Source organism: Pelodiscus sinensis, chromosome 20 (genome assembly GCF_052426305.1).
Source record: "Pelodiscus sinensis isolate ZL-2025 chromosome 20, ASM5242630v1, whole genome shotgun sequence".
NCBI lineage: Eukaryota > Metazoa > Chordata > Testudines > Trionychidae > Pelodiscus > Pelodiscus sinensis.
In genome coordinates, this window is record NC_143071.1 from 98,190 (window position 1) to 110,837 (window position 12,648).

At 42.6% G+C, this 12,648-nt stretch overlaps 1 protein-coding gene across 1 annotated transcript in view; it reads right to left on the bottom strand.

Moving 5' to 3' along the window:
- LOC102457596 (uncharacterized) overlaps positions 1 to 12,588 on the bottom strand; it is a 41,160-nt gene extending 28,572 nt beyond the window's left edge. The window contains exon 1 of the mRNA XM_089771965.1: positions 225 to 12,588. Within this exon, the coding sequence (XP_089628091.1) occupies positions 6,339 to 7,463 (1,125 nt within the window). The 5' untranslated portion in view covers positions 7,464 to 12,588 and the 3' untranslated portion in view covers positions 225 to 6,338. The remainder of the gene's footprint in view (positions 1 to 224) is intronic.
- Positions 12,589 to 12,648: the final 60 nt, after the last annotated feature.

Consider the following 12,648-nt stretch of genomic DNA (forward strand, 5'->3'; position numbering starts at 1 on the left):
GTCGGCCCGCGCTCCGACGGGCCTGAGGGGGCCGGGAAGGGGGCTCGGGCCCTCCCACACTCCGAGCCCCGACCCAGGGCCCTAAGACAGGGACGGTAGTCCCTGGATAGTGGAGGGGGACGAGTTTCCCCCAAACCCTCCACTCGCGGGGACCGCGGCCCCGCCCTGGGTCTCTTCTTCCCGGCTCAGCCCCGGGGACTTCCCCAACTGGGGAATAGGCTTACCCTCGGTCTCTGTCCCTGCCGAGAGTTTCCGCCTCTGGGTTCCCCTGGGTCCTCTTGTCCTCGTGTGGGACTGTCCATCTCCCCGCTCTTCCTCCCCTCCGGGCTGGGGCTTTCGCCCTTTTGAATCCCCCGCCGGAGCCGTAAGGTGGGTCCGCCCCTGACGTCCGCGGCCCCGCCCTTCGGAACGTCCTCCATGATGCTCCCCGTGACGTCATCCGGCCGCGCCGGAGCGTCCTTGTGGTCGCCGGTCTCTTTCCTCTCTGCTCGGCCTCCCGGGTCTCTCTCCGCCGGACCTCCCCCGGTCGCCCGTTCCCCCGGCAGGCCAGTCTCTGTCCCGGCCCCCGGCCCCGTGTGCGGCGTTGCGAGGACGGCACCTGCTTCGCCCCCCCCCCCCCCCCCCGGTTCCTGACTCAGTGCGGGGGAGCGCGGATGCGGCGCTTGCCCCGTCACAGCCTATAAGACAATACTTTAGCAAAATAAAGGCACAAGGCCCAAAAAGCCTTAAACATAAGTAGTAACTAAAAATAACCCTAGGTAATACGATCTGAAACAATAAAATGCTGAAATGACTAAAGAGGTGACATGAGATGCTAGTTCATAACATCTGAAAATAAAATAGTTACATCAGCAAATGCCTCACAACAAGAATGCCATGGTAACTGACTGAATTATGTTGCTAAGAAGATTGAGGTTAGAGGAGTAAGAATTTATGGGAGAAGAGCATTCCAACATGATGATGAGATAAGGAATTACAAATAAGGAAAGGGTCACAAAACCTTTCAGTATTGCATTGGGCATGATGGCATCAGTTTAACACATTATAAGTTGTATTCAGCCCTGTGTGCCTTGAGATGCCACAATGATGGCTGATGGTGAAGGAGAAGATAACTAAACCAGTCCTTTCCTAAAAACATGCAGTGTTAAGTTTATGGATGCTCAGCTCATTCTGTATTATCTCTACATGCCGTGCAGGATTGGAGTGTCTGTGATTTTGCTAACTGTATTAATTATAAATACAATGTGATTTCCTAAGTATGATGTGACCATGCACCTTTAGACCCACAACTGAACAGGAGTTTTCACAATACTATGCCTGATCTTGGTACAAGAATCAATCAAATTTCAGTGCTAATTAAGGAAAACTAAATTAGTAATCTAATCATTATACAGTCAATAGATCTGCCACAGGGCTTGTGTTTCCTATTCTGATTAAGCAAATGTTTAGGAAAGCATACCTACATTGCTGTACTGCAATGGCAGCAGGTTCAATTGTCTACAGCTCTCTCATAAAAGAGTGTGGATCAAACCATGAGGCCCTTGCAGAATTTTTACTCCTTAGGTAAACTGATCCTTTTCTTGAGCAAGGACCTCAGCATTTGGCCTTATTTCAATGTTTTACTGTGGCAACTTACCATTGTTGGAGGACCATCTTCACCATCTTGTGACTACTGAATTCTTTTCAAAAGAAAGAGGTAGATGGGGAAGGAGAGGAATACTGTAAACACGTCCAAATAAAAAGGTTTGCTCATGAGTGGCACAATACAGCCCCAAATTAGGACCAACATGGCTCAGTTGTTTCAGTGCAATATACTTTTCAAATAAGATCCATGTTCGGTGCTGGAATGCTATTGCATTCCAGCAGCAGGCATCTTCCTATATTTGTATATAAAAGCATATGTTTTTCCAAGGATAACCTCATAGGATTCTACTGCTGCCAAAGACCCAAAGCATGTAATGTTATCGTTAGTGTTCAATCTTTACCTCTTTAACTGAAGAGGAAGTATTTCTTGGGCTCTCATTTCTTGCTTTGGAATTAAAAATGTTCACCATAGTAGCTCCATTCTCACCATTACTGTTGGGGTTCAAAGGTGTGTCTTTTTCAACACAGTTGCTAATACAACCATCCATGTGTTTGTGGAGTTCTTGATTCATAAGTAATACAAGTGTCCCTCTGACATGAACCACTCTGACAATTAAAAAAAAAACAAAAAACAAAACCACCACCACCATGGTTTGTGGTGTATGTTTATTAGGCTGTGCATTTTATCTATGCACTCCTCATGCCCCTATTACTGTCGTACCTAGGCACAGTCAATCAAAATCAGAATTATGATAGTTCTTTGCAAAGAATTAAGTCATTATCTGTTACCCTTCAAGGATCCCAGAGACAATGAAATTTTAGACGCTAAGGCCCTAATTCAGTGAAACACTTAAGTACCTGCTCTAAAAAGTGTGTTATGTTTATGCCTTAACACTTTATTCCTTTGTTCATTACGCTGTATTTAAAATATAAATAAATGTATTTTGTCTTTAAAACATTCTTTTATTCTAACATGTAAAATGGCTTTAAATGTGGAAAAAAAATAGACAAGTGTTCGCCATAAAAGAAATGTTAAAAATTCCTCCAAGCCAAGTGTACACCTCCAAAATAAGACTAGTTTGTGAAAAGTAAAACAGAAAGAAGGTATAGAAACCTGTCAACATTTAAGATAAAAGGTAAAGAGTTCTCCTGATAATGACTTTATGTATTTCTCAGTACATTCTTGGATGTAGATATGGTAAACTATTTTGTCTATGAACTAAATAGTTAGCTATGCATTCTTCTGAAAAACAGTTAAATTAATATACTCTGAACAATACTAAGGCATAACCAGAAGGCAACAATTACTTCCTCAAAAAAGAGTATAATCTGAGTTTAGAGTACTTCTAATTTTAAGCATCCTATGCGAAATTAAGTCCAATGGGGGCTCTAAAACCAATCAGGCAAGGAAACATATTACAAGGGAAGGACTGCTATACATGCTCTATCATCTTAATATACAGTAAGGTGTCAGACAGAGAAGATACTTTGGTATGGTAATGGGGTTTTCATACCTGGATAATTCAGGTCTGGATTTGGAGGACTTGTCCATATTAAGTATCATATTATAAATCAATTATCTTCACCTAAAGTCAGCCCATAAGCCAGGGTCATTATGCTTATCCATTTCAAATGATAATGATTCTCTAGTTGACATCAGTTATTATTGTAGAAAAATCTGAGATATGGAACTGCAGATAACAGGAATTTCTCTTTGTATTATGATAGTAAATTCGAACTTTTACCCATATACTACTTTTTTACTAGGAATGTCACATTAGATACAGAGTAGCAATAGTGATTTGATTTGCCAAGCCCTGGAAATTAATATATACAGTATCATTTTGTTTAGTTTCTTGCCAAAATGTAAGAGGGAAGAATAGAAAAACAACAGGTCATGAACAAAGGAAGGTGTCAGGCCTCAATCTAATCATGTATGAACAGAGACAAGAATTATGTCTCTCAGCATTAACTACACTCTGCATAGATCCAGAACTCTGGATAGAGTCCTTAACACATGCTTGGTCATTCTAAAATATTTTCAAATATTACCTATTACAAACGCTTCAAATAACTCAATTTTATCCATCAGGCCTGAAGCCTTCATGTTTTCATGTACACCTTGTAGCTGTGAATCATTTACATCAGCACCCAAGTAATGTACATTCTGTGGGAGGGAAAAAAGAAAATGTTTTATTATGCAAAATAAAACACAATACTGATTATTTTTACACACTTAAGAGTTCAAGTTGTTCTTCGTAGGCAAGACCTCTGGGTGAGGTTCAATGTTGCAGTTCTTACAATAGCAGAATATAACAACATTGAAAGAGAAGAGGTACAAAAGTGGCTTTAAGTTTTCCAATTCCAGGCCACTCTAGGGAGCAGTAATTGAGAAAGCCCTGGGTGCTAAGTACAACAGCCTGTATCCACCTATCTATAAGCAGCTGTACTACTCAGAGCCCTGCAGTCCATTGCCCTGTGACATCATTGTTGACATAGCCTCTGTTCTCGGGTATATACTGTATGACAGCCTGCAGCTGTCTTCCTCAGTTTTTGCAATGGGGGAATAATCTGCTGGCCGGATCCATAGACTCATAGACTTTAAGGTCAGAAGGGACCACTATGATCATCTAGTCTGACCCCCTGCACAGTGCAGGCCACAGAATCTCACCCACCCCTCCCAGAATAATCCTCTCACCTATCAGTTATTGAAGCCTTCAAATACTTTGGAGACCCCAAGATGCAGAGAATCCTCTAGCTGTGATCTGTACCCCATGCTACAGAGGAAGCCGAAAAACCTCCAGGGCCTCTGCCAATCTACCCTGGAGGAAAATTCCTTCCCGACCCCAAATATGGCGATCAGCTAAACCCTGAGCATGCGGGCAAGACTCATCAGCCAGACACCCAGAAAGTTCTCTATAGTAACTCCTATCATCCCTCCATTGACCTAGTCCCACTGATAATGAATGGACAATTAGTTACCAAGATCATGTTATCTCATCAAACCATCCCCTTCATAAACCCATCTAGTTTAATCTTGCAACCAGATAGATCTTTTGCCCCCACTACTTCCCTTGGAAGGCCGTTCCAGAACCTCACTCCTCTAATGGTTAGAAACCTTTGTCTAATCTCGAGTCTAAACTTCCTACTAGCCAGCTTATATCCATTTGTTCTTATGTCCACATTGGTATTAAGCTTAAATAATTCCTCCCCCGCCCTGGTATTTATCCCTCTAATATATTTAAAGAGAGCAATCATGTCCCCCCTCAGCCTTTTTTTGGTTAAGGTAAACAAGCCAAGCTCCTTGAGTCTCCTTTCCTAAAACAGGTTTTCCATTCCTCGGATCATCCTAGTGGCCCTTCTTTGTACCTGTTCCAGTTTGAATTCATCCTTCTTAAACATGGCAGACCAGAACTTCACACAGTATTCCAAATGGGGTCTCACCAATGCCTTGTGTAAAGGCACTGACACCTCCTTATCCCTACTGGAAATACCTCACCTAATACATCCCAAGATCGTATTAGCCTTTTTCACGGCCATGTCACAATGGCGGCTCATAGTCATTTTATAATCAACCAGGACTCCGAGGTCCTTCTCCTCCTCCGTTACTTCCAATGGATGTGTCCCCAGCTTATAACTAAAATGCTTGTTATTAATCCCTAAATGCATAATCTTACACTTCTCACTATTAAATTTCATCCTATTGCTATCACTCCAATTTACAAGTTCATCCAGATCTTCCTGTATGATATCCCGATCCTTTTCTAAATTGGCAATAGCTCCCAACTTTGTGTCATCCGCAAATTTTATTAGGACACTTCCACTTTTGGTGCCAAGATCAGCAATAAAAAGATTAAATAAAATTGGCCCCAAAACTGATCCCTGAGGAACTCCGCTAGTAACCTTCCTCCAACCCGACAGTTCACCTTTCAATATGACCCGCTGTAGTCTCCCCTTTAACCAGTTGCTTATCCACCTCTCAACTTTTATATTAATCCCTATCTTTTCCAATTTAACCAATAATTCCCCATGTGGTACTGTATCAAATGCCTTACTAAAGTTGAGGTAGATTAGATCCACTGCATTTCCTTTATCTAAAAAATCTGTTACTTTCTCAAAGAAGGAGATCAGGTTGGTTTGGCACGATCTACCTTTTGTAAAACCATGTTGTAATTTGTCCCAATTGTCATTAGCCTCAATGTTTCTAACTACTTTCTCCTTCAAAATTTTTTCCAGGATTTTACATACTACAGATGTCAAACTAACAGGCCTATAGTTACCCGGGTAGTTTTTTTTCCCTTTCTTAAAAATCGGAACTATATTAGCAATTCTCCAGTCAAATAGTACAACCCCTGAGTTTAGAGATTTATTAAAAAAATTTGCTAATGGACTTGCATGTTCATGTGCCAGTTCCTTTAATATTCTTGGATAAAGATTATCTGGGCCCCCCGATTTACTCCCATTAAGCTGTTCAAGTTTGGCTTTTACCTCAGATATGGTAATATCTACCTCCATATCTTTAGTCCCATTTGTTAAGTTACCACTATCCCTAAGCTCTTCATTAGCCTCATTAAAGACTGAAGCAAAGTATTTGTTCAAATATTGGGCCATTCCTAGATTATCCTTAACCTCCACTCCATCCTTAGTAATTAGTGGTCCTACTTCTTTTTTTTTTTTTTTTCCTATTTATATGGCTATAAAACCTTTTACTATTGGTTTTAATTCCCTTTGCAAGGTACAACTCTACCTGACTTTTAGCCTCTCACTTTGTCCCTACATGCTCTAACCTCAATAAGGTAGCTTTCTTTACTGATCCCTCCCATTTTCCACTCCTTATATGCTTTCTGCTTTTTCTTAATCACCACTCTGAAATGCTTGCTCATCCAACTTGGTCTAACACACCTGCCTATAAATTTTTTCCCTTTTCTAGGGATACAGGCTTCTGACAGCTTCTGCAACTTTAACTTAAAATAATTCCAGGCCTCCTCCACTTTAAGATCCATAATTTCTTTAGTCCAATCAACTTCCCTAATTAATTTCCTTAATTTATTAAAGTTAGCTCTTTTGAAATCAAAAACCCTAGTCTCAGATTTATTTTTGTTTATCCTTCCATTTAATTTGAACTGAATTAGCTCATGATCACTCGAGCCAAGGTTGTCCCCTACAACCATTTCATCTATGAGGTCCTCGCTACTCACCAAAACCAAATCTAAAATAGCATCCCCCCTTGTTGGTTCAGCAACTACTTGATGAAGGAATTCATCAGCTATCACATCTAGGAAAATCTGAGCCCTATTATTATTACTAGCACTTGTTCTCCAGTCTATATCTGGAAAGTTGAAATCTCCCATGATTACGCAGTTTCCATGAGTATTTACTTCATTAAAAACATTAAAGAGGTCTCTATCCATGTCCAAATTGGATCCTGGTGGTCTATAACACACCCCAAGCACTATCCCAGGGGAGGATCTGATAGTTTTCTTCCCCAATGTGATTTTTGCCCAAACAGACTCTGTCTTCTCCATTCTATCACTTTTTATTTCTTTACACTCTACCTCATCTTTGATATACAATGCGACTCCACCACCTTTACCCTTATTTCTGTCTTTCCTAAACAGCACATACCCTTCAATACCTGTACTCCAGTCATGCCTAGTATTCCACCATGTTTCTGTTATTCCTATAATATCTGGTTTCACTTCCTGGACCAATAGCTCTAGTTCCTCCTTTTTGTTACCTAGGCTCCTCGCATTGGTGTACAAACATCTTAATTTTTGCTGTTTGGCCTCATTCACATTCTTTACCCAATTTGGCACGGACGTTATACCTCCAATATGACCTATTAGACTAGTATCCACCCCACCCTTCCTCATGTTCATTCTCCTACCCCCAGCTATATCCTTTCTTACTTCGTTTTCCTCCCTCTCAGTGTTAAAATCTGGCGTAGAGATTACCTTGGCATCTCCCAACCATCTCCCCCAAATTCCTAGTTTAAAGCTCTCTTAATAAGTTGAGCCAGCCTCCATCCTAGAAGTCTATTTCCCTCCCTACTTAGGTGAAGTCCATCCCTAGAGAACAGTCCTCTGTCCATAAATGCCTCCCAATGACCATACATCCCAAAGCCCTCCTTATAGCACCACTGCCTAAGCCATCTATTGATCATCATAATCCTGTCACATCTTAGTTGCCCTTCTCTAGGAACAGGCAGAATCCCACTAAAGATCACCTGAGCCTCAATTTCCTTGAGCATCCGCCCCAGCCTAGCATAGTCTCCCTTAATTCATTCCAGCGAGAATCTAGCCGTATCATTTGTTCCTACATGAAGGATGATCAATGGATTCCTTCCTGCTCCCTTAATAATCCTCTTCAACCTCAGTTCCACATCTCGTATCTTAGCACCTGGCAGACAGCACACCCTTCTATTCTCTGGATCAGCTCTGGTTACAGGCCTATCTATTCTTCTCAATACGGAGTCCCCAATCACATAGACCTGTCTTTTCCTAGTGACAGTGAAATTCTCTAGTCTATCTCTAGCTTCCTCTGGCTGCAAGTCCTTGCCATCCCTATTTTCCCTTGTAATCCTCTTTAACCCATCCTGTATCCTCCTAATGCTCATTATTGGTGTTGTCTCCATTAAGTCTTCCCCTTTATCTATGGGACTAGCCACTCTTTCTCTTCTTCCTCACCCTTCCATCTTCATTATCTACCTGCTGTACCCCTTCTTCATTCTCCAGCTCCACATACCTGTTCTTGAGCTCTATTTTTCCTTCACTGACCCATCTTTTCCTCTGCCTGGTCCTCTGAGTCACATGCTTCCACTGTCCATTTTCTTCGCCCAGCAGTCCCCCCTCTGAGGCCCTTGATCCTGCTTCCATCTGCATATCTAAATTTTCCCCTTCAGCCACGTCATGCCTTTGCCCCATCATCTGCTCAAACCCCATTCTAAACTCGACCAGAGTTTCCACCTGCATCTCCAGTCCTCGGATCTTTTCTTCCATCAGCTTGATCAGGCGGCACTTCATTCAAACAAAACTCCTTTCCGGGTTCCACCTCCAGAATCATGTACATACCGCAGCTACCACATCCAATCATCCTCCTTGTGTTCTCTGCTACTTGGGCCATGGCCACTAATGCCTCTATGTTTTATCTACTTTCTCACCAAAATCCTATTAGTCCGGTGAACATAAAAACAAACTAAAACACCCCCTCCACAGCAAAAATGAACTCCAAACAAGTCCTACAATCCAAACTCCCCTTACAAACTCCCACTCAAACTCCCCTGTTTACAGCTCCGTTTGCTTGGCTCCTGTGCTGCTGCAGCTATCTGTGATCCACGGTTTCCAGAGCACTTTATGCTGTGGAGACCTTTGTCACTAGCACCAGAGGGCCAGAGCAGGGGCGAGAATCTCAATTTATGAACTTAGACAACTGACAGAACATGTGCACAGGGGTTCATGACTTGTATAAACGCATTTTGAAGAACTTTTAAATGAAACCTCAGTTTAAAAATTCTGCAAACTTTTGCAAAAGTTTCTCATTTTCCCATAAGAACACATACTTTTGGTAAACTAGAAAATATGAATGACAAACCAGTTAGATGAAAGATAACGGGGCTAAAAATTAAGTAAATTTTTGCAAACATCTGGAAGATAATAAAGGTGATACTAGGGGGCTGTGCCCCTGCTCGCCAACCCCTTCTCTGTGAGGTACATGTCTGGCTGGGAGGAGGGTGCTGGAGTGGGCTGGGAGTAAGTGTCTGGCCAGGGTGGTAAGACAGGAGCAGGTTGGGGACGCATGGTTTCCGTGGAAGAGGTGAGTGAGCAGGCTGAGGGTATGGTGTCTTGACCAAGGGGGTGTAACGGAGCTGAGAGAGAGGGGTGTAGCTTTCAGCCCCTCCCATGAGGAGGGAGGACTCGCGGCTCCAGCCCCACAAAGAGAGGGAGAGGGCATGCGCCTCCTGGGGCTCCCCCAGAAGGGGGAGGGTGCACAGATTGCAGCCCACAGCACCAGGAAGGGCAGCTGAGGGCAGAGGGATGCAGTGAGATGATGAAATTACTTTGTCGTCCCACAGGAAATTTTTTGAGAGAGAGAGAGAGATTAGCCAGCATGGATCTGTAAAGAACAAATAATGTCAAACCAACCTGATACAGTAGACTTCCGATAATCCGGAACCTATGGGACCTAGGCGGTGCTGGATTATCAGATATGCTGGACTATCAGGAGATACTATAAGATGATTTTATATATATACACTGTATACATTATATACTGTATATAAAGTGTTCTTAACCCTTTTTATTGTACATGCTGTATACAGTATACTGTAATGTTTTAGTTATTTTAAGCCTTTTTTTACCCTTTTTGCTCAGTTCAGCTGCTGCCGCTGTTACCTTGTGACTCATTTTTTGCCGAAGCTCACTCACTAGGCTCTTGCCATTTTGATGCCGGACTATCAGGAGTGCCGGACTATTGGAGTTTTACTGTAGCTTTCATTGAGAAAATATTGAGCCTTGTGGATAAGGGGGAAGCAGCAGATGTGGTATATCTAGACTTTAGTGAAGAATCTGATACGGTCTCACATGAGCCTCTCATTAACTAGGGAAATACAACACAGATGAGATTAGTGTAAGGTGAGTGAATAACTGGTTGGATAACCATTCCCAAAGAGTAGTTATAAAAGGTTTACAGTCATGCTCGAAGGATATAATGGCTGTGTCTACACTGGCATGAATTTCCGGAACTGCTTAAAATGGAATACTATTCCGTTTTCAGTTTTTCCGGAAAAGGAGCGTCTACATTGGCAGGCTGCTTTTCCAGAAAAGCCCTTTTTCCGGAAAAGTGTCTGTGGCCAATGTAGACACACTTTTCCGGAAAAGAGCCCCGATCGCCATTTTCGCGATCGGGGCTTTTTTCCGGAAAAGACTACTGGCCTGTCTACACTGGCCCTTTTCCGGAACAGTGTTCCGGAATAAGGACTTATGCCCGAGCAGGAGCAGAATAGTTTTTCCGGAATAGCGGCTGATTTTGTACAGTAGAGCGTCGTTGCTTTTCCGGAAATTCAAGGGCCAGTGTAGACAGCTCGCAGCTTATTCTGGAAAAGCGGCTGATTTTCTGGAATAAGTGGCCCAGTGTAGACACAGCCAATGAGTGGGGTTCTGCAGGGATTAGTTCAATACCTTCATCAATGATTTAGATGATAGCATAGATTTAGATAATAGCATAAACATATAAAGTTGCAGGTTCTTTGGAGGAAAAGATTATAATTCAAAATGATCTAGACAAAGGGTCTGAGGTAAATAGGATGAAATTCAACATGGACAAACGCAAGGTACTTCAGTTAGGAAGGAACAATCAGTTTCACACATATAAAATGGGAAACGACTATCTAGGAAGCAGTAGTGCAGAAAGAGATCTAGGGATCGTAGGGACCATAAGCTAAATAGGAATCAGTGTGGCACTGTTGCAAAAAAAAAGCAAACATCATTCTGGGATGCACTTACAGGAACGTTGTGAGCAAGACAGAAGAAGTGGTTCTCCTGCTCTACTCTGCACTGATTAGGCCTCAACTGGCATATTGTGTCCAGTTCTGGGCACCAAATTTCAAGAAAGATGTGGAGAAATTGGAGAAGGTCCAGAGAAGAGCAATACATAGAGCATTAATAAAAAGTGATATTCTTGGTACAGCTGCATGCTCATCTATCCCAAGCAAGCAGGAAAGGAGGAAAACATGTCTATAAATCAAAAGGGACAGTGCCTGCCCATGCTGCACCCCCATCACATCGGTAGCAATTACCCAGACCCCTTATTTAACTCTCACACATTCCAACACTCCCCTTTATGTGTGCATGCAGACACATGTTTGTGCAGGTGTATGTGCATGTTCATCTGTGCATGTGCCTGCATGTGTGCACACGTGTGTAGGTGTGCTGCTCAACATAAGTTGAATGTTGTAAAGCTGAGGGCTGCCGGACAACATAATTTTAAGTAAAAGTAATTTTGTTGGTATCAATTATTTATCAAACAAAAAACCAATGTCCACATTAATTTATTCTTAACTCTGCCTAAACCAAAACCCACTGAAGTTACCACTGCTTTGGGGTCTACAAACCTTGGGTAACACTGGCTCTCCCACCAGGAGCTCATGGACATTACTGGTGGGAGAGACACATGCTCCCATGACACATAGAACAAAGGAGTTGTTAAAAAGGAGCACCAGATTCACCCTCAAAGAATGGTGAGCTAGAAAAGAGAAAAGCCTGAAAAGAGGCCTGAAACAACCCCATGTGTCACAGGCCAGGTGTGAGGCCTGGGTGAAAGCAGTCAAGACTTTTTAAATATAAAGCAAAGTTGAGCTGTGAGCAACAAGCAGTCCCTGCTTGCAGAATCTGGTAAGAACAGGACTGATACTGCAGAAACATGCATACTTAAGAGGTCCTACGCACAAATCATGTGAAAACATTCCACGTGGGTGGTATCAGACCACCCGGTTAGAAAACATCTTGGTACCAACATAATCCCCATAGATAACAAAAACATACTGACCCATCCTAAGCAGGAGGCCAGGATGACAGCATGATGGATAGAGATGTTTTAATCAAATCATCATGTACAATAGGTGGCATCAGAGAATGATGCATCTAGAATACATGTGACTCCTTTATATTTGTGTATAAAGATGTATCTTAGAGAGGCTGTCTTTGCCTCTCATAGGAGGCAGTGAAAAGTCCTGCCTCCAACTGAGCTGATCCATTGTCAGGGGGCACTCAGGTACTCGCAGAACTGTAGACAACTGATCCCGGAAGCTGGACACTGTGCTTTGTTTGGCAATAAATCCAGCTGTGAACTTCATCCCTTATCTGATTGTGTGGGAAGTGGGGGATTTTAATGAGTTCTAATGTGCTGGCTATCTGTGCAGAGCCAGTGCAGTACATAGAGGGAACACATGCACATGGCTGAATGGTTATCAGCATTGGACAGAGCAAGAAACTCATCAGAACACCACATTGGTGATATCTGATGACACTGGCAATCCACCTGGGGGACCTGAGACACCACATGTTGAAA